This window comes from Schistocerca gregaria, chromosome 6 (assembly GCF_023897955.1).
Source record: "Schistocerca gregaria isolate iqSchGreg1 chromosome 6, iqSchGreg1.2, whole genome shotgun sequence".
NCBI classification, from domain to species: Eukaryota; Metazoa; Arthropoda; class Insecta; order Orthoptera; family Acrididae; genus Schistocerca; species Schistocerca gregaria.
Window position 1 is genome coordinate 435,567,433 of NC_064925.1, and position 23,777 is coordinate 435,591,209.

Genomic DNA, 23,777 nt, shown 5'->3' on the forward strand with positions numbered 1-23,777 from the left:
ACCTCAATACCACAGGCATCTGGCTTTTGCCCTGGCTGGAACGTACTCCAGATATCTCCCTGACTGACCACATCTGAGCATGGGTTTCCAAGACACTAGTGACCTCCATTATGACTAGTGAATGCTGGCATAGAGTTGAAGCTGCCTCGAACAACACACAAATTCTATCATCCGAGCTCATTTTGACTCTATGCCTAGCCACATTAGAGCCACTTTTGGTGACAGGTCTGTAATTTCGCCCCCTATATATCCCCATATCACCTACCTATTATTCATGCAGTCTTATTGCACTGTACTCACACAATGAACAAAATTTCGTTCCTCTCTTTCTGGTGTTGCAATTTCAATGACTAACTGCAGTGTACATCCCATTTTCATTCTGATCAAATTATTTTCTTTTTTGAATAGAAATAGTGGGTGGCTAACTGGGCAAGACTGTTCAACCAAACTTACGTGCGAATGACTACCAATGTTTAGCCAAACTATTCTAGGGTCCCCCATGCCCATGTGTGATGGGTAGCAGTATTCCTAAATAGGCCTGCCCACCCAAAACAAAACTGTTCACTCTACTTCTCCGAATAGTTACAGGGTAATAGTGGGTTGGACTAGTGACTCCCTTTTTCACCCAAAACCAGTCTCAACCACCCTTCTCTTATCACTGTTTGGCTCTGAAAAATAAGAATAAATAAAGGGAGAGAGAGGAGGGGGGGGGGGGAGGGGGAGAATAACATTCAGATTTCTAAAGGCATTGATTATTATATGAAAAATGAAAATACTTTACAATAATTAATAAAAGATAAACTTTATTTCAAATTTGTCAACATTCCATGAGCAGGAAGCCTTGTTTTACTGCTTCCAGTAATACTAGAGTATCAATTATTAATACATTATTAAAAAAGATATTTCTGTTATTGAAATGCAGATTGATAATTGTAAATGTTTCAACAAAGTGTCTGAAATGGATTTACAATTTAGTACACCTTTCTGTATAAAATATTGTATGAGTAAGAGATTCACAATGCCTCAAATTAGCAAAATTCGTCCACAAACTATTTTACTCACAGAAATAGGCCAAACAAACAATACAACAGACATACAGCACAAGCAGCATTATCAATCTAGTAACATATACAGTCACCACATCAGAAACTTTCTCTCAGAACTGTTTCCAACATATTACTTCACCTTCACAATTGTAAACACATGAGAATTATAAAAAATGATGCAACGAGAATTGTAAGTGTAGGCACTTAAAATCCCAACTGACAGTGCATCTCTTTGTTGCCCATCTCATTGTGTGCCACCTTACAATATAATTCACTGTGACCAATGGAGAACTATAACAGGCATATACAAATAAAAAAGTGTGCCTGCTTATAAAAAGTTTCGGTCTCTAATTCAATAGGGCAGGACTAGCAGAAAAGGACTATTTAATGTCCTGATTATCACATTAATCACAGTTCTTTACCAGCTCTTTTCTCCTTTGTTTTTATAAACACTCATTCACCATTGGAATGGAAACAATGCATTACTCTCTAGAGTAAAGAACTGGGAGATATTACAGCAGCACAAAGGGCAATACCTTGTTAAGATTGTTATGGTTTGCACAAAAGGAAATTTATGAACATTTCATACAAAGATAAATAAAAAGAATTTAGGGATGGGACATTATGAGAACGATTTGGAGAAACTACCACAAAAACTACCACATAACACGTCTTGCCACAGAGAGGGGGCATGGCACTGGCACAAAGAATTTAAGTCTGTTATACAGTTTCAGAATCATATCTTCCTTCTCTATCTTAAATTTTTTAAAGGCACTTCCATAAAAAATATGAAAGGTACACATTTACAGGCTACACAGAGTCTTGAAATTTTAATTTTTAAGACAGAACTAATACTGTTCATCGTTGTGTGTGTTCAACTGAAAATATATCCATCATAAATGGAAGAGGACTTATCTGATGCCAAAACACACACACACACACACACACACACACACACACACACAAACTAACTAAATGTTTTGAGTGAAAACCTTGTGCCTCTCATTACATTTGTACTTTTATTTTTATCTTATCTCTTTCAAAAAATCTTTAACTATTCCTCTTACTATTTGCTATATTTCCTGGAAATGCTGTTTGGGTCAAATAGCATACTTACATGGTGTGTCTGAAAAGTAATGTGTCACTTTTTTTCGTGCTGCGACTGTCACAGAGTGGCTGAACCTTTTGGGGAGGGTGAGGATGACCCTTTGCTTTCCAGCAGTAGGTCGTTCAATCACCTTCATGCTCTTGGATAGTTAGAACAGCTTCTTCCATGAACCTCATGTAGTAGTTACATCAAACTTACAATGGAGAAAATCTAGAGAAATATTATGCACTTGAGTTTCACATGAAGCTCAACAAGATGTCACTGGAAGCTTTTGGAATGCTTAAGGAAGCTATAGGGGAAGATTGCCTTTCCACATCAAAGTCTAACAGGTAGCACAAGAGGGTTGCCAATAAGGCCTGAAAGTATGCCCGTCCAGATCGCGAACTGATAATTATGCGACTTGTGTGCACCAGTAAATGAATTCAGACTGATGAATAAGTGATTGCTTGATGTCGGAATAACTGGAGTCGCAGAAAACAGTCATGATCAGATTGTATTGAACGACTTGGCTATGTGGAAGATTTGAGCAAAACTTGTGAGAGTTTTGACCGATGTGCAAAAGCAACACTAAGTGGAAGTGTGTGAAGAACTGTTGCAACTCTGTGAAGATGATCCCAACTTCTTGGGCAATGTGATAATGAGGATGAGCCATGGGTCTTTTAGTATGTTCCGGAGTCAAAGAGGCCGTGTGCAGAATGGCACATGGCATCATTGCAACACCGAAAGAAGGCTCACACGAGTAAGTCCCAGATGAAGTTCATGCTTTTTTACTGTCAGCACTCTATTTTACAAGGGAGGTTCCAGAGATTGAATCAGAGGGTCACCTGCAGCTGAAAGAAGTTGTGCACTTCGTGTGGAAACTGCCACACAGCAATACTCTCTCTCACACCGCCTTTTGTTGTCAGGCCTACCTAACCTAGATTGGTATGAAAATGGTGCTGCAGTCGCCCTGCAGTCCAGACCTGACCTCAGTGGACTTTCTTTTGTTTCCTCAGCTGAAATGGGACACCTAACTGCAGTGTGATCATTAGGAAGGTTACACAAATCCTGACCAACAAATACACAACAATGTATTGATGCTGAAGGGCCACACTTAAAATTCTTTGAAGTTGCTGAACCTATCTGATCAATAAATAATAAAACAAAGAAAAGAACAGCATTACTTTCCAGACAAACACTGTAAACATGTTTTCTTTGACTAAAGCCTAATTTTAGAATAGTAGAACCATACAAATTTTAGCAGTTAATGGCAAATTTACAATGTAATGTCATATCTTCCAATCAGGTACACATAATCTATACGATTACAATATTTACATGCAAATTTCTTACAATCAGTAAAATGTGTTATCGCTTCTTAAAAGTTCCACAATGCTGCTTGCATCACAGAGTTCTCCATCAGTTTCATCTGAATCTAAATGCTACAGCACCTGAGAGAAGTGCAAGACCAAATGCTCTGAGATTCAATAAGGAACAGACATTTTTTCCTAGCTTTCACACACTTTCAACCTAGTGTCACAGGACATACAAAAATCTTCTGCATATTTTTGCTCTAGATTTAAATTAGACGTGGACAGGACGATTACAAAAAAGCACTTCAGGTTCAGAAACATTACCACTGCATCTATATCCTATAATTTTATAAACAACTTACCAAAAAAATACTTTGTACTTCTAAGTTGCACATTTATAAACTTACATGTATATAATATGTATAATTACTAAGATCTTTTATCCCAAATGTGGCCTCTTAAACTTTTATATGGATCACATCAAACATCACATTTGAGTTTTCTGGGGCTTCAAATCACATAAATTTCTCTATACCAAAAACACACAACTGCAGTGTGATCATTATTAGAGTAACACAATGAATATTCATTAAGAATACAAATGTTTTACAGTGGTAACTACGTGCCAGGAGCAGACACAAACCATTTATTCAACTTTCCTGTTATAAGTTGTTAAACATAATACCCAGAAATGTGTCAAACTGCTATAAAACCGATAGCACTTGATGAGTATATATAGCAATGGGTGAGAAATTCGATCTATTGATACATTAGCATGTACATGACAGAACCTGATGAAACTATCTGCAACTTACACGAGGAAAAAAAAAAAAAAGATTCCATGTTACACATGGTGTGAGATTATTAGTTACTGCATCAGATCATACATCCAACAACTGCCACTGAATAGATGTACATCACCTTCTGCAAACATTCCTAAAATATATATCCATTGGCACATTTCATGTTCCAATGAAGAGTGGTAGAATGTATAGTTCGCAATTGAAACTTGGTCACTGATTGTACAGTACAAGACGCATTGACTAGGAATATTGCGTACTGGACAGCAAAGCAAGTTTCCCAGTTTCAATCTGTTTAACTTTGTGTACAGATGGATTAGTATGAATTATTACAGTGTCCATTTAGATCCCCACAAGAAATCACTTACAAAAACATCAAACTATCTTGTAGATACAGAGTAACTAGGTATCCAACTACTACTTGTAACATTAGGTTGTTTGTATTTGTACTGGCTCCTTAAATTAGTGTAACTCTACAACTTCACCATCTGTCTCATACTGTAGGTTTCATCCACTGCATATTTACTAATGTTCATCAACCTATATCTCATAAATTTTTTTTTTTAATTGTCATAAGATGGCATTTGCTTGGTCTTCTCAGTAGAATAGAATACCAGTTTGTTTACAAGATACTTTACACATATTTTAGGAGAAAGGGGGCCTGTGCTCAGTTGTTTCAGACTTTGTCACGGTTAAACGTTTGAGACAAAATCCTCCATTACATTGGTCAATGTGTACTATTCACCTTATTTTACTTTTGTATGTAAATACTGTTTGTAGTCGTCCCCCCCACCCAGAATCATAGCTCCAGACTAATCACATAACTGTGCTAATAGTTAATCAAGTATAGCAAATTCGACATTGGTGGAAAAAACCTCTTTTTTTAATTAATTTTTCAATGCGGCTGATTCTTCTCACATAAGCACACATTATTTGTTAAACGCAAACTTTTTAAACCAACCAGGTATTACAATCCACGTTGCTTTGCCATCTTACAATCAAAACTGTAGGAGAATTTGTAGTTAACATATTCCTTATCACAACAACAGGTTAGTGAATGCACATGTGATTCAGACTATTAGTAATGTAATGGTTATAAATGGGGAGAAAGAAAATATTACGCAACCACCATGTTAATAGGGTTACGAAATGAACAACGCACATTGATTAAGAGCTAATGAAGTGATACGACAAGTCACTGGTCAAAGTAAAGTGAATAGGTGAACCGTAATTTAGTAGCTTTTAAGTCACAGTCACTATCTTAAAATTACAGCAATACCACCTCTACAGTGGCATACAGCTATATTGATTTTTCTGAAGTATATCTGCAAAGAGAAGAAAAAGAGACAAATTATGGCATTGTGTATCTTCTGCCACATTCTGTGTAATGAAATTTGTTAAATTCATGAAGATAGATGGGCTGGCCACTACTGGCCTTCAAGAAGCACAACTTCCACTAACTCTCACAAAAATATCTACAAATACACACAGCACTCCAAGCTTACAGAACTACAGGACTCTTCAGCACAGAAATGAAGTTAAAGATGGTTGGACCTCCAATGGCCAAGTAGGTAGGGGGCTACCAGTACACAAAAGGATGACATAATTTTAGAAGAGTTGAAGCCCAAGAAAAATTAACGTGTCAACACACTACAAATACCCCACCTTAATCCTTTCTTTTTCTACATTCACTTATAGTGGATAAAATTGATTCAGATGAACCTGAGCTATGACATTAGTACACTGAGCACTCTTTCAAGACAACTCATGCCATTAAAAAATATATTGTTTCTGTTCCATATAATGTTTTGGTTGAGAATCATTCAAAAGCAATTCTAGACACAAGTGCATATAAAAACCAATTTTTAAGAAATCTTATCACAATTTTAGATACAAAGAGCTGCAGAGGTCTGCATTCAAAAAGACTGTACATCCGTATACACCAAATATTATCAAAAGACAGCACAAAACACTTGTTACAAACACCTACAGTAAAGCAATATAAATGCAAGTAACATGCCACAAAATATATGGAGACGATCTGTACAGTACAAGATATTTCTTACACACAAACATGTGGGTCAAAAAAATAACAGATCTACGGCTTATGTAACACAGTTACATACAAATTTGAAGTAATACTGATGTTCACCTGATAACCACTATACAGTATCAAGTTCAGGCACGGAAACCACAGTGTTAATGTAAGATTATACAGAACAACAATCTCATTTCCTAATGTAGCTGGCAAGTTGAAGAGTGGTACTTTAACGAGGTAACCAGAAAAATATTTTTCTTTAACCACAGTATACCTGCATGACATGGCAGGCTCTACAGTATGGAAGTTTTCTTTACCACATGTTTAGTGTCTGAGATACGAAACCCCTACACAGAACATTTTCAAAGACAGTTTATACAAATTTAATTTTAGAAATACTCATGATTTAGTCTTGTAATCTTTCCAAGGAGCAGAAGTTAATATAAAATTTTAACTATATCCTCAACTATAAAAAAGCTTACAAAAATAAAGAAAAAGATCCTCTAAAAATAAGTATTGAAAAGCTGAGAAAAAGATTACATTTCAGTTAGAAAAATGAAAGTATACAACACTGTTTCATATCTTCAAAGAACTGCAGAACATAAAAGGCAATACTTTGTATTAAAAAATGAATGCTTCCATGTGGTTATGTAAAAGCAATTATCTTCATAATTTATAAGGAACTGTAAACCTTAATTTTGTTGCAGTCAGACATGAATCGTGCTTCAACTCACCATATCAAAATTATCAATCCGCTTTGAGAATTCAAATATTTAAAATATACATATATGTATACATATATCTCTGTTAAATCTTATATACATAAATACTGTATTTTCGTGACATAGCTTCAGATCACATAACAAGTAAACACCAACTATTAACTTTTTATTGGTTCGTAGTCCGACGTTTCAGCTCTGTTCCCGGATCCGTAATAGCAATGCTTTTGCTGAGCCTGATAGTAGTTCCACTTGGATGGAAGTGTCGATAATATGTAAGCATAAAAAAAATGGCAAGAAGAAAAGCTGTTGTCTGGACAACAACTGCTCCGTAGTACAGGATAGGATTTTGTGCAGAGTTGCTTGAAACACACCTGTAATTTAAAATAAATAATTATTTTTGCATGCAACTGCTAGACTTCTTCAAAATTTTAAGCTCTCATTAAATACAAACAACTAATACTGAGTGGTTCTGCACAATTGGGACAAACTGTAGGAAAATGTCCCTTAGAGGATAAGGAACAAAACATGGTCATGTGGACATATGACTGGAAATGTATGGTGTCTATGGTACAGGCTAATTATTTATTTATTTATTTGTCACACCCATACAGTACAATGCATTGAACAACATGCTGTGATGAGACCACCGTTAAGCAAGAATTCAAAGTGGTTCCCCAGGCCTCTTAACATCTACGAACATGACACAGCAGCAATTGGTGCACACATTTAAATGTGCCATCCTGCAACCAAATGGCATCACAGGCAGCACAAATGTGTTGTTGCTGTGTTTGCACGTCCAGCATGGGCTCCGCATACAGCCTTTCAGGTGCCATCACCGGTAGAAATCTCAAGGGCTGAAGTCCAGCAACTGTACGGGCCATTGGACTGGCCACCGCATGTGAGCCATTGGCTGGGTTACAAATTTTGAGATGCCTCCATATGGAAATGCAGAAATGAAAACTGGAGCACCATATGTAGTAAGCACATTACCCGTTGTTCCGGGAGGGGAAAGGGGGGGGGGGGGAGATACCTCTTCCTGTGTCTGCTTTGGTAATTGCACATTCAGTGATTCAGTGCATCGGACTGCTAGCTGAAGGGACCCAAGTTTCCATTCCCAGCCAGGTCAACATTTTCTCTGATTGGAGACTGGGTTCTGTACTGTTCTTACATTCGCATCATCACAACTGACATTCTGGGCTTTGTACTAACCTCACGTTCATATCATAACAACTGACATTCTACTATTCAGATGGCTGTATCAGCATGTCTAGAAGGCAAAAAGGGGCAAATCTTCCAGCATAGGTGGCAGGGTCACCCACAAGAAGTGCAGATATGCCTCACTTGTGAGGCATTGTGAAAGGATGACTGGTGCCACGAGGTGGTTGTCAATAATCCCTGCCCATATACCGAGGCTGAACCATTACTAATGGTTTGCTGGGTGCGGGTTGTGCACATTGACGACAACACCTCCCCCCCCCCCCCCCCCCCCCAAATAAAGACAGCCTCATCTCCGAATAGGATGAAAGACAGAAATCCCAGCATTATGGTGCCCTGTGCAACGAACCAGCAACAAAACAGACGGCATGGACTTAAGTCTGAAGGCAATATGACCTGCATACGTTTCACGTGATATGGATAGTGGCAATTGTCATGGAGAATGTTCCAGATGGCTGCCTGGATTAAATCTGGTGCTTATAAAGGGGTCATATTCTAGTGTGTTCAAGACCTGTTTCTCCAAGGCTGTGTACAAACAGGACACACCTACCTCTCGTGTTTTCCCATCCCTGCCAAAGAGCCTCTCACACACAATGGGCAAAACAGTGCTGCAAACATTCTTTTTGGTGATTGTAGGGATAGTTTTCCTGGTGCAGTAGTGCTGCCGGCTTCCCACTGCCATTTATCTGCCATTATGTACAGACCATGTCTGTTTGTTAACAGTTTATACAGGGTGTTTCAAAAATGACCGGTATATTTGAAACGGCAATAAAAACTAAACGAGCAGCGATAGAAATACACCGTTCGTTGCAATATGCTTGGGACAACAGTACATTTTCAGGCGGACAAACTTTCAAAATTACAGTAGTTACAATTTTCAACAACAGATGGCGCTGCAAGTGATGTGAAAGATATAGAAGACAACGGAGTCTGTGGGTGCGCCATTATGTATGTCGTCTTTCTGCTGTAAGCGTGTGCTGTTCACAACGTGCAAGTGTGCTGTGGACAACATGGTTTATTCCTTAGAACAGAGGATATTTCTGGTGTTGGAATTCTACCGCCTAGAACACAGTGTTGTTGCAACAAGACGAAGTTTTCAATGGAGGTTTAATGTAACCAAAGGACCGAAAAGCGATACAGTAAAGGATCTGTTTGAAAAATTTCAACGGACTGGGAATGTGACGGATGAACGTGCTGGAAAGGTTGGGCGACCACATACGGCAACCACAGAGGGCAACGAGCAGCTAGTGCAGCAGGTGATCCAACAGCGGCCTCGGGTTTCCGTTCGCCGTGTTGCAGCTGCGGTCCAAATGACACCAACGTCCACGTATCATCTCATGCGCCAGAGTTTACACCTCTATCCATACAAAATTCAAACGCGGCAAACCCTCAGCGCCGCTACCATTGCTGTACGAGAGACATTCACTAATTATATAGTGCAGAGGATTGATGACGGCGATATGCATGTGAGCAGCATTTGGTTTACTGACGAAGCTGATTTTTACCTGGACGACTTTGTCAATAAACAGAACTGGAGCATATGGGGAACCGAAAAGCCCCATGTTGCAGTCCCATCATCCCTGCATCCTCAAAAAGTACTGGTCTGGGCCGCCATTTCTTCCAAAGGAATCATTGGCCCATTTTTCAGATCCGAAACGATTACTGCATCACACTATCTGGACATTCTTCGTGAATTTGTGGCGGTACAAACTGCCTTAGTCGACACTGCGAACACCTCGTGGTTTATGCAAGATGGTGCCCGGCCACATCGCACGACCGACGTCTTTAATTTCCTGAATGAATATTTCGATGATCGTGTGATTGCTTTGGGCTATCCGAAACATACAGGAGGTTGCGTGGATTGGCCTCCCTATTCACCAGACATGAACCCCTGTGACTTCTTTCTGTGGGGACACTTGAAAGACCAGGTGTACCGCCAGACTCCAGAAACAATTGAACAGCTGAAGCAGTACATCTCATCTGCATGTGAAGCCATTCCGCCAGACACGTTGTCAAAGATTTCGGGTAATTTCATTCAGAGACTACGTCATATTATTGCTACGCATGGTGGATATGTGGAAAATATCGTACTATAGAGTTTCCCAGACCGCAGCGCCATCTGTTGTTGACAATTGTAACTAATGTAGTTTCGAAAGTTTGTCTGCCTGAAAATGAACTATTGTCCCAAGCATATTGCAACAAACGGTGTATTTCTATCACTGCTCGTTTAGTTTGTATTGCCGTTTCAAATATACCGGTCATTTTTGAAACACCCTGTCGCTCAGTTTTGCTCTTCAGGACACACATCCACACCAGCGTGAATCAGCAAAGGTAGTGAAATGAGTGTTTCTTAGTACTGATGTGTGAATGAGCCTCTGTCAAAACACTTGTCCAAACATAACATTCCTACTTGCTTGGTGTGTTCTCATATGGGCTCCAATCACTGAAATGTACACTGTCAAAGATCTTTTAGCTGTACCTTTACATTTCTGGACTTATTTCCACGAGATCTTTTTTGCTTCTTATCCTCTTAGGGATCATTTCCTCCAGCTTGTCCTTATTTAGCAAAATAGCCCTGTAAAGTAGATTCTCTACACGATAATCTGCCACTTTAGCTGTCATTGGTCAGTTAAAATATAATTTTATTCTGCATACACCATACTGTGCAGTATAGCCATTTTCAAGTGGTCGTCTGAAATACATACCACATGAAATTTAGTTAAAATACAAAACACAGGGTGTCAGTAAATTCTCTTTACATATTTTAAGGGCATGTTACATACATCAAAATAAGAAGAAGAAGAAGAAGAAGAAGAAGAAGAAGAAGAAGAAAAAAGACAGTAAACACAGGTTCTAAAATGCGTCTCTAGTGAACAAGTGCTCATACCTTTTTAGGTATACATTTTAGAGCCCATGTTTACCGGATTTTATTTCTTGTTTTTGCTATAAACTACCTGCTCATAAAATATGGAAACTAAAGAACTTGAAGTAGAAGATGAACAAGTGCTGATAGCTCTTAAGGTAGGCATTTTAGAGCCTATGTTTACTACAATTTTTTCTCTTGTTTTGGTGTAAGTAATCTGTGCTCAAAGCCTGTCAAGAGAATTTAGTTACAACCTGTATAAAACAACTTGGTTGTTACTCAAAAGAGTTTCATCCCCCCACCCCCACAAGAATCTAAAGGCAACTCCAATAACTTGAGCTTCAGAAAACCCCGTAATAAAATGCCAACGAGATACAGCAGAATAACTAGAGAGGGGGAGGGGGAAAAAAACATAGATAAAACACCTCTAAAGATGTGGTTAAAATAGGGACAAATAACTGTTGTTGGTTGACTACTTATAAATAATAAGTGACTCTCCTACTCTGTGATACATTAAGATCTCACCCCCCACCCTCCAAACATTTTGAGAAGAATTTTGCTCATTACGCAAAATCTTAACACACAAACAGCACTTGCTTCATCATCAGTTAGAATAGAGGGCAGATCCTGTGGGAGACCAGTTCAACTCCCAGGTCATCACATCAAACACAATAAGTTAAAATATGTTGTATTGACAGCTGTGACCTGCATCTGACATACTGGGGGCTCCTCCCAACATAAGAGGAAACTATACATCAGTCAGCAATGTCCCACTCTAAGCCGTGTAAAGGCCACTTCTTCAGACCGTTTGGGTGAGTGGAAGGAGGTAAACCATGGTCGCACTGAAGTTTTTATGGAACGTAATTTATTATTCCTCATTTCCAGATTTCCAGCCACTGAGCCCCCCCCCCCCCCCCTCCCCACCACCACCAACACGTGGCCTTCCGGTGGTCACAAATGAAGTGACAGCCTGCAGGGAGGCTGAACAGCGAGAAGGAGGAGGAAGGGAGGGAGCAAGCCTCCTTGGTAGCCACATCAGCGAGTTCATTTCCCTGAATCCCTGGGTGCCCTGGAACTCATCAGAAAATGATTTTCTTCCCTTGCTTTTGCTAGAGAAGGAGAAGGAGAGCATCCTGTACTTGTTGCACATCCGATCTGCTGGGCACATCTGTCCAATAGCAAGAAGAGCACTTTGAGAATTTGACCAGGTGAGCAATTTCTTGTCATGACACCCTCTCATCTGCTCCATTGCCCTCAGGATAGCAAACATTTCCGTGTAATAAACTGAAAATTGCTCTGAGAGCCCTATCCTGAAGACACTGTCAGGGAACCCAACAAAACAACTGAGAAAATCTCCCTGCTTAGAAACATCCTTGTAGGCATAATAAAACCTGCGTGGCTACGTAAAATCTCATAAAAATTTAATTTTAAAAATATAGTCTGGGGTACAATGCTTCCTGTAAGCAGTCAGTTCTAAAAGCCTTGGTAGTAGCTATGGGCATGTCCTATCCACCCCTGGCTTTGGACCTTTATGTCCCCCACCTGTAATAACTCAAAGCTCTCCATCGCACAGATCCCAAATGGCCTTGCTGGTTGTGGGCGATGATCGAACAGTCATTCCAGTAGCGGCTGTACAATGTAACTGGATGCTGGCGAAGTAGGAATTGACAATGCCCTAAACACTTGGCATACCACGAGAAGAAGACACTGAATGGGTAGTGGAGGCTCACCAGCCTCCGCACAAATGCTAATAATAGGGCTCATGTGACCGTTCCTTGTTGACTGCCTTATACCCTTGGGTCAACTGTGGTGCGAAGGCCTTGCTGACCCATAAATCTGGCATTCGTATTCAAGCCAAGATTGCACAAGGTCTTTAAAGTTAGAGCAGACATGCCCTGTTGGCTCCCCAAGCTACTGACAATTCAGAATCCAGCTCCCACGGGGAAAAGGTTGATTGTATTCCTCCATATTGGTGGAACAGAAATCAAGAATCAGCCTGACACATTTAAGGATGTTTAAGGCCTTGAAACATTTCAGTATTGAGTTCTTTAACATGTTAAATTCTCATCAACAATAAGACCCAGATACTTCACATTTTCCTTAAAAGTGAGAGCAGTGTCCCCCAGTTTTAAAACAGGTAAATTAAACAGGCAGCAGGAATGATTAAAATCAACATGAACATTTTCCTCCAAAGAGAATTTAAAACCTGTTGTGGAATTCCAATCCCCACCACCTGATCGTCAGTTGCAATTGCCGAGTAGCCGTTACACTGGCAGATGCGCAGAAGATGGACAAGTCATCCACAAACAAGGAACATCGTACAGGACGTCACACTGTGGACCTACTACTGTTTATTGTAATGGAGAATGCCATGACACTTAAAACACTCCCTCGAAGGACACCATTCTCCTACTTAAAATGGTCAGACAGGACATTACCAACCTTGTATCTAAAATATCTGTCTGAGAGAAAGGACCGTATGAAGGTTGGCAATTGTCGGTAGAATCCCCACTGATAGAGCTGAGACAAAATATTACGCCTCTATGTAGTATCTTAAGCCTTTTCCAAACTGAAGAAAACATTGAGAATGTGTTGCTTATGAAGGAAAGCTTGTTGAATTGCTGCTTAAAGCAGGGCCAGGTTATCGAGTGTGGAGTGATACCTCCCAAACCCACACTGGGAACGACTGAGTAGTGACCTGGTTTCAAGAACCCATGCTAGGTGCTGACTGACCACACACTTCAGTGTCTCTTCTACGCAGATTGTCAGGCTAATACTATGATAACTACTGGGATCTGTCCGATCCTTCCCTGGTTTTAAAATTGAGATTAAAACAGATTTTTTCCGCAAGTTGGGAAAGTCACCCGTCATCCAAATTTCATTAATGAGCTGAAGGAGGACCTCCTTCAACTGTTGGTCCAGCTGTTTCAACATTCTGTAGATTATCAGCTCGTTTCCAGGCATCTTATCACAAGCTACTGACAATGCAGAATCCAGCTCCCACAGGGAAAAGGTTGATTGTATTCCTCCATATTGGTGGAATAGAAATCAAGAATCAGCCTTCTCCTGTATCTACCAGTATCAATGGAAAATGGGATTCTGGTTACAATTGGCCATAATGGATTTATGTGGGCCTGTTGGTGGAGTTCAGGAAATCTTGCCAAGACCTCTGCTTACTCTCCCGAATTATTTGCCTCGCCTTTGCACATGCCATTCGAATGTTTGGAAGATTCTCATCTTTAGGGCACTGAGTGAGTCTGCACATAACCACTCTACTGTGCCTGATTGCAGAACAACACTCATCATTTCGCCAATGGACAGGTCGCCACACACGTGTTTCTGTTAAATTTGATGCATCAGCAGCATGGTGAATCACAGCTGCAATGTGATCCACCCAGTTCTGGACACCGACACACTGCCTGTAAAGCAACTAGTTAGCCTTTTTTAACAATCATCTTGGTGGCTTCCTTTCGAGATCTGTTCCATCATGTAGATGGATTGAGATAGGGTAGTGGTCACTACCATTAAGGTCATTGTCCACTGCCCACAGAGCAGTGTCTCCAAGGGCAGGCAAGCAAGAGGAGAGGTAGACGAACCTGTAGCAGTGCTAAAATGTGTAGCTTGACCTACATTCATCAGTATGACATCTGTTGTGTGTATAAGATCCTCTAATACCTGACCTTTAGGGCAAGTGGTTTTAGAACCCCATAGTACACTGTGTGCTTTGAAGTCCCATAAAAGGAGAAAGGGGCGGGATAGTTCATCAAGAAGATGAGTGAGGATCCCACTGTCAAGATGCTCATGGGGTGGTAGGTACACGAAGCACATCATGATGGCAACATGGGCCAGTATCTGAACAGCAACTGCTTGTGGTGATGGGGTTAAGGAAAGATGTGAGGAATGAAAAGTGTCCTTGATGAACACTGCAACACCACCTTTTGTCCTGTCGCTAGTAAGGTTGTCTTTTCTTTAAAGGTGATATCCTCCAAGTACAGGTGTGTCAGTCTCTTTAAGACAGAGGCAAAATGATCTGTCCTGTACAATGAGTCTTGTTTTGTTTTAGTGCGCAAAAACAACTAGGGCCATACATGCCCACGTCAAAACTGTGAAATACCAAGAAAAAGAGATGAGTTAAAAATGAATAAATGACTACACATCAATCCCGATCGACAGAAGAGAAGACAGCTAAAAACAGGGACACAGAGAAAGGTCTATTAAATACTCCCTAGAGAAATGGAGGTCCAGAACTAAAAATTAGACGGCCTTCACCATACTGTTACGACAGATAAAAATTAAAACACGGTTGACAGGCTGTGTATTGTTCGCTAGAACAACCGATAACTCGTTGTTCAGTAGAACAACCGATAACTCTGACGGCAAACCCGAAGCATGAATGTAAACGGTTAAAATAATAGGCATTCCATCAGGAAATGGCAAACAATTAAAAGTTGTGTGCAATGTATACAATGTCGTGGGGGAGCACCACTTAATGGTGATGGCTAAAAGGGCAGTGCCCAATATGCAACCTAGTTAAAATTACCTCTCGCGGTGGGGGGGGGGGGGGGCTGAGGAGGAGGTCATCTAAGCTGCAGGGGAGGCTTAGTAACATGGAGCTTATTCCCATGAAGGGAGGACCAGTGGTGATGCCAAAGGGACAGGTGGCAACACAGAGATCGGAGGGACTATAAGAACTATTGGACTGACGTATGAGGACTGCAGCCTTGGCAGCAACCTCGTTTCCTGTCAGACCATCATGACCAGGAACCCACATAAACTTCAAAGTGGCTCCATCAAGAGTGAACAAGTGAGAAGTTTTCCTGTACCCGTTGCACTAAAGGTTGGGCAGCGTATAGCGCATAGAGGCTTTGAAGGGCGCTGAGAGTGGCTGAGGAGATGACATAATTGAAAAGCCTTTGTCGCCGGATGTACTCTGTGGCCTGATGCAGGCACAAGAGCTCTGCTATAAATACTGAGCAGTGTGCCAGAAGCAGATACCGAAAAATGTTGGCACCAATGACGAAGGCACACCCGACACCACAGTCAGCCAGCCATAAGTGTACACAAAGGTACTACTGCGAAGTTCCATGTGAAGGCCATGAAACTGAAGGCGATAGAGCAAGGCTAAAGTAGTGTCCTTAGGAAGTGAATGAATGCCAAGGAGAACACAGACCGCCACTTGAAGCCGAGGTGCTGAAGGGTTAACATTCACTGGGAAAGTTGCACGTAGCGTGAAGTTAAGTTGCCAAAGCAAGAGCCGAAAGTGAACTCCAGGAAGTAACAGAAGAGGGACACACCCTATACTGGCAATCAAAGGAATCACAGGGTGGATGGCCAATGCACGGCAGACAAATGTCATGCTTACCTACTGAGGAGAGAGTCACAGCTGAAGTTCTGCAACTTCTGTATACAGACTCTCGATCGGGCTAGTATAAAATATGACACTGGCCAAACATGTGCCATGATGGTGGATAGTATTGAGACAGCATAAGAGGGATGGACATGCAATTGCATAAAGCACCCATAGTCCCGTTTCGAACGGCCAAGGGACTGGTACAAATGGAGGAGGGTCGTTCGATCTGCTCCCCTGATAGTACCACCAAGGACACGTAGGACACTCAGGGACCACATACTGAGGGCTGCCAGGTAAGACACGTGGGAGGACCAAGAGTGTTTCTATCGTGCATGAGCCCCAGGAATTTCTTAGTTTCAATGAATCAAAGAGCAACAGGCCCAAGATGTAAAGATGGTGGGAGAAACTAATTGTGCCACCAAAAATTCATACAAATAGTTTTGTCAGTGGAAAATCAAGACATAGCTGAAGACGCCTCTCAATAAGATAGGTCCATGGAGATCTGCAATAGATGGCAAAATCATCAACAAAAGGGGAAAAATGTAGCCAGAGATGCCCCGCAGGAAATAGGCGATTGTATGGTTAATGGTGACAGTGAAGAGGATGATGCTCAGGATGGAACCCTGAAGTACACCGTTTTCCTGGATAGTACAATGAGTCTGAAGTCCTCCAGAAGAGTCCTGTATCCATTTATATTCCATTGGAGTCCGGGAGCCATTTCATCAGTGCGGTCTATATTTACCCTTGTTCTTGCACTGGGATGATGAGGCGCTTGTAGAGTGAGATGGAGTGGGGGAACTGCCTGGCACTGTTGATGCGGCATCAAGATCCATGATATAATCATCAATGAGGCGTGCCAGAATGACCGCCGATGGTGCCTGGGGCAGCTTTCGAGCCAAATGCTGAGATCCTTTCCCAGCACAGATGAGTGGGAAAGGGTGCAGTGAGAGCCACTTTTCTTTGAAGAAAGTGAGCATAGAGACGCACTCTACATTTGGGGTGACTTTGGTCTGCTCACTGTGCAAACATTGCTGGTCTCTTCCATCCTTAGCTGCCTGGATCACTATGTCTTTAACTTTGTTTTGGCACAAGCAGGTGCAAGTACAGGCCCTGGTGGTAGACATATGTGTTGAAGCGGCGACCTAGGTACAAGTTTCTGCACCAAGGAAGCATAAGAAGTGGCAAAGACAGGAGGTTTCATCACCTTATATTCCTTTTGGCTTCTATAATGGGGATCCAACTGGTCACTTATTTCCTGAATTTTGCATTCCTCTGCAAAAAAAGAGCAGTCTTGGATCCAGGCTCGGTGGCTCCCAGATCTGTTAATGCAGACTGCTGGAGATGAACAGTCAGTCCCCATCTTCGTGGGCTGCCTTTCCACACTTCCCACAGGTCGCTTTGCCTCTGCATCTCATTGTTGTCTGGCCAAAATGCTGGCATTTGAAGCAGCACATAGGGTTAGGTACAGAGGGCCTAACTCTGAGTCGGAGGAAACCTGCCATGATGCGTTCACATAGCGTTGGAGAATTAAAGGTCACAATAAAGGTGACAGTCTTCTCAATTTTTCCATTATTCTTACAAGCCATTTGCTCCACATCTATTTTCCCCTGTGATGCCCATTCTTGTTTGAGTTCGGCAACATCAATGTCCATAATATCATGGCAGGTGACTGCACATTTGCTGGAGTTAATGGAGTTATGCAACTGAACAATTATGTCCTACTTACCCAATTTTTGTGACTTTCTAAATAAGTTCCACCTGCTTTGTAGGGTTAGTGTCGACCAGCAAGCCCTTCTAAGTCTTTATGGATATAGAAGGGGGACACTTTTTCAAATGTTCGATTCATGACTCCTTGAGCCCCATTACTAACAAAAAATGGGTATCAGGAGGACAAGCCTCCATTGTACTTTTTGATGAATCGGTGCGAGTACACCCACACAGTATATTCTTCCCGCAGGGAAGGGAAGAAGATGCCAAGAGTTCCACCTCGGTCCCAGCTAGGGAAGTAAGAGTCCACTAAGACAGAGCCCCGCGTGCCTGAGTAAACCTTATACAATTGAGGGGCAGCAGGTTCCCCAGAGGTTGACTGCTAACGACTGTTCCACCTCAACAGCCACACATCTAATATGCGCAGTACACCTTGAGACTGAGGTTCTTTTTAAATCGAGATTCATTCCATCTTTGCGATCCGGGTGGTTAAGCCAAGATCTCCGTTCCCTGTGACACACAACACTCCATCACTGCACCACACAGTGGTCACTGAAGCATGTACAGAGCTCATGGTGACGAGAGGACTGGCGGTGCTAACCAATCCTCATTTCAGGAACCCTGGGTCGCCGAACCCATACTCGGCAAAGCAAACAAAACTGAAGGAAAGTAAAGTACTCCTGGTTCCAAGTAATTTAAAAATTCTGGGTGCAGTAATTTAGGGGGAGATGGATCAGAGTACTGTCAGTCCGAGCAGTTGACCATGCTCATTTCTACCTCAGTTAAGGTTCAAGAGAAGCTGTTTCGGATGACACAGTTACGTTTTGTGATATCCTCTGATCCGTTATTGCCACATATGTCAACCATATAGTGACATCAGTGTTGGCTGAGGTACCAGGACTGCAGCTGAGTGAGCGAGTGATAGTTTTCCTGGACTGCTGCACTAAGGGATAGACGGTGTACAGCACACAGAGGCTCTGAAGGGCACTGAGAAAGTCACAGCAGATAACACAATTGAAAAGTGTGTGTATCTGGGTGTACTGTATGGCCTGATACAGGGAAAAGACCTCTGCTGTAAATACTGAGCAATTTTCCAGCAGCCGACACCAAAAAAATGTTGGTGCCAATGACGAAGGCACACCCAACACCAAGGGCAGTCTGAGGGCCATCAATGTACACAAAGGTACTATCACGGAGTTCCAAGTGAAGGTCGTGAAATTTACGCCAATACAGCGAGGCTGGAGTAATGTTTTTAGGAAGTGAATGAATACCAAGGTGAACACGGGCCTCCACACGAAGCCAAGGTGGTGAAAGGTTAACACCCATGAGGAAATGGCGGGTAGTGTGAAATTACGCTGCTAGAGCCAGAGCCAATAGCGAACTTCAGGAGGTAACAGAGAAGAGGGATGTGTCCCATAAGGGCGATCAAACGAATCATCGAAGAACGAGGTATAGGATGGGTGGCCAAGTATCACTGACGAACGGCATTAGTATCTGTTGAAGAGGAAGTCACAGCAGTATGACAACGGTAATTTGGTAGCTTCTGCACACAGGATCTCATCAGGACTACAGTAAAAGGTGCCAGTGGCCAAACGGATGTCACAATAGTGGAATGTATTGTGATGGCATAAGATAAGACAGACGTGCAGAAGCATAAACTAAACACTAATATTACAATGAAATGAACACCCTTAGCTGCTTACAAGCATTGACATACGTCAATGCGGACAGATGAAAATGTGTGCCCCAACCGGGACTCGAACCCGGGATCTCCTGCTTACACGGCAGACGCTCTATCCATCTGAGCCACCGAGGATACAGAGGATAGTGCGACTGCAGGAATTTATCTCTGGTACGCCTCCCACGAAACCCACATTCTCAACGTATTGTCCCGCACTACATTTGTAGTGCCACCGCCCATTACACTCATTACTCGCAGTGTGTTGCCGATTCCCGTAAGAGTTTGGGCACTGTTTGTGCATTCCCACAGAAGAAGGAAATGGTTAAGTGGCCGGTGAGCCTTAACTATATATATATATATAAAGATGGTATCTGTTCTTTTGGACATGTCCGAAAGAACAGATACCATCTTAGTGTATATAAAACACTAATAGTCTAGTTTCAAACAGACAAGGGACCAGTACAAATGGAAGAGGGTGGTCCGATCCGCTCCCCACGAAGTACCACTATGGACGCAAGGACCATGTACAGGGGGCTACCAGGTAAGACACAAGGGAGGACCAAGGAAGTTTCCTATTGAGCATGAGTCCCAGGAATTCCATAGTTTTAACGAACGGAAGATGTAAAGACGGTAGAAAAAATTAATTGCACTACCAGAAATTCATACAAATGGTTTTGTCAGTGGAAAAGCAAAAGCCACTGTCAGTGCTCCATGTGTAAATTACAAGCGAGACATCACTGAAGATGCCACTCAATGTGAGAAGTCAGTGAAGAACTGCAATAGATGGTAAAATCACCAACGAAAAGGAAGCCAGAGATGCCTGGCGGGAAGGGCCATAACAGGACTAATGACGATAGCAAAGAGGACGATGTTCAGGATGGAACCCTGAGGCACACCGTTTTCCTAGATAAAGCTGTCTGACAAGACAGAACCCACAGGGCCCTTGAAAACTCAGTCTTTTGAAAATTCCTGAACAAAATTGAGCATGCCCCATGTGCAGAGAGTATGGAGGATACCACCAGTCCTCCAACAGGTGTTGCAGGCTTTATCCAAAACGAAAAACACAGCTACAGTTCGGTATTTCCACAGAAAACCATTCATGATATGGGGTAATAAGGTGACAAGATGGTCAACTGCAGAACGGCACACTCAAAATCCGCACTGTGCACTGGTCAGTAAATTGCGAGACTCTAGTCACCATGCCAGCCGGGCATGTATCACGTTCCATCACGCAAACACTGCTGGTGAGATAAATGGGGTGATAACTAGAAAAAAAAAGGTGTTTGTCCTTACTGTGCTTAGTTATGGGTATGACAGTGGCCTCACGCCAGCATCTGGGAAACGTGCCCCCCTGCCCTGATGCGAATATATGTATGAAGGAAAAGAGCTTGCCCACAAGAGAAAGGATCTGCAACATCTGAATGTTAACACTGTTCGGCCATGAGGTGAGAATCGGGATAAAGTGAGAGCATGATCTAGCTCCCTCATAGTAAAGGCAGCATAATAGCACTCTCGATTCTGAGAGGAGAATGGTATTACCCAAGCCTCCTCCATTTGTTTCCAATGAAGGAAAGCAGGGTGATAGAGGTAGGAGCTCGAAGTCTCCACAAAATGGCAGCTCAAGGTGTTGGAGATAGCAGCAGGGTCCACTATGACATCATCTGCTACTGTCAGACCAGAAACTGGGAAATGTACCTTGGTCCCAGACGGCCGTCAGAGGTTGCCCCACATGATGGAAGAGGGGATGGAACCGTTTGAAGAAGTAGTAAATGAAACCCAGCTAGCTACTTTGCTATCCCAAAGAATGCGAAAACACTGTGCACACAACAGTTTACAATGAATGCAATTTGCCATCATAGGATGATGGTTAAAATGCAGAGAGCACATATCCGTACATGAATTGTGTCGTGGCACACCTCAGTCCACCAAGGGCTGGGTCACAGCAAGGTAAAGACAAAGTGAGAGGAATGGAACATTCTGCAGCATTAAGGATGATCTTCATAACCTATTCTACCTGATTATCGCAACTGGGGAAATGCGGTTTGTCGAAGGTCGCAAGGGAGGTGTAAATCCCCAGTCAGCCTTAGAAAGGCTGCTATTTGGGTGTGCACATAGGTGGGATAGGAGTCACAAAATGGATAGCACATGGTAAATTGTCACTCAAGTATGTGTCCGAGAGAACAGACCATTCGAGACTTTGGGCAAGTTGGACAGTGTAGAAGGAGGGGTCAGTGCAGAAGGAGAGGTCCCAATGGGAATAGGTGTGCGTGGAGTCAAAGGAATGTGGGTGCTCCCATGTTAAGGCAGATGAGGTTAAATTGATTGAGGTCAGCCAAGAGGGCACCTCTCCGATAGGTTATGGGAAAGCCTCAAAGCGGATGGTGAGCATTACAGCCACCAAGCAGCAGAAAGCGGTGAGGAAGTTGTCCAATAAGCTGGAGGAAGACTCTCCTGGTGACACCGAATGATGGAGGAATGTAAACCGTACAAAGGGAAAATGTCGCGAAAGGCAGGAAAAGATGAACTCCAACAGCTTGATGCTGGGTAGTCAGGAAGATGGGTTAACTATGAATGTCATCCCGGATGAGCAGCATGACTCCCCCACAAGACAGAATGCTGTCCGTGGGGGAGAGGAGGGGGGGGGGGGGGGGGATCAAAGCAGACCAGGAAGAATTGCTGGAGTTCAAAACAGTTGTGAAGATGCAATTTTTTTTCCTGAAGGCAGAGAACAAGCAATGCTGCAATTTTAAGAACAGCAGTACGTCCTCTTTGTTGGACCGAAGGCCACAAACATTCCATTGGAGGAGAGTCATGACAAGGAAAAAGGAGGAGGCAAAAAATGAAGGTGTGTCACCTCAGCAGCTGTTGAGTGCCACTTTTGATGGCTCACTGCTACAGAGCCCAGAGGCTGGAGGATCCTGCTCCATGAAATCCACAGAGGCATTGGCATTCTCCCTTTGTCAGTCTAGAGCGCACTGATGACAAGGAGGTCGGCCAGGCGAGGGTATCACGTGGCGACACCATTGAAGAGGATCTCCAAGTCGGCGAAGGAGAAGACCACTCGCTTTTGTGTGATTTCTTTGAGTATTTCCGGTTGGTAGAGGAAGACAGATGTTTGTTGGCTGGAGAGATGGAGGAAGTCTTCACAGGAATTCCTTCTCTCCTTTCTGGCCTGCTGGTTGTGTAGCAGGTGACTTCGTCCCATGAGATGAAAATTTGGAGGAGGAGGAGACGGGGATGCTACCATGATACTGGGTGATTTTACAACTGCTGTGCTGAATTTGAGGTCACAAGTCTGGGTGGCCACGTCCTTCATGGAGCGATAAGCAACATAAGAGCATTGTAAGTGCCGGATGGTAGAATGCATGCTTTCCAATTAGGCACCAACTTGCGAGCAACAGGGTAAGGCGATTTTTCTTCACCCAAATCTCCTGGGCAGCCAGCTCATCAAAATACATGGGGCAATTGTGGCAGGAGGCGGCATGGCTGCCACTGCAGTTGGTACAGCGAGGAGAAGGAGATGGACAATCATCCTCATGTGCATCCCTACCTCAGACTACACATTTAGCCACAGGTCGACAGTACATTTGAGTGTGGATGTAACGACGACAGCAGAAGCAGCGCATGTTTGGACTGACTGTGATAACTTCATAACTTGCTTTGATCTTTGACGGAAGCACTGCTCTATCGAAAGTGAGAAAAAGAGTGCATTTGGGCACTAAGGAGGCATTTACCTTTTTCATCACCCAATGGACTGCAATGACTTTCTCATCAGAGAGGGATGTTTGGATTTCTGCCTTGGTCAGACCACTAAGCAGGCTAGTGTAACTAACACAAGAAGAGTTCTGCATTCGATGGACCTCAAAAAGAACAGAATAGCCATGGAGCAGTGAAGCTGCAAACAGTAGTTGTGTTTGAGAATCAGAAGTAGTCTCCAAAAGCAAAGAACCACTGA

At 42.5% G+C, this 23,777-nt stretch overlaps 1 protein-coding gene and 1 non-coding gene across 2 annotated transcripts in view; both read right to left on the bottom strand.

The window, feature by feature from the left end:
• Positions 1–783: 783 nt before the first annotated feature.
• The window catches only part of LOC126278294 (XK-related protein 4-like), a 72,241-nt gene continuing 49,247 nt past the window's right edge, over positions 784–23,777 (bottom strand). Inside the window, exon 6 of the mRNA XM_049978306.1 lies at positions 784–7,377. Coding sequence (XP_049834263.1) covers positions 7,173–7,377 — 205 coding nt within the window. The 3' untranslated portion in view covers positions 784–7,172. The remainder of the gene's footprint in view (positions 7,378–23,777) is intronic.
• Positions 19,884–19,957, bottom strand: Trnat-ugu (transfer RNA threonine (anticodon UGU)). The gene has a single exon. It is a non-coding gene; the product is annotated as a tRNA-Thr (tRNA).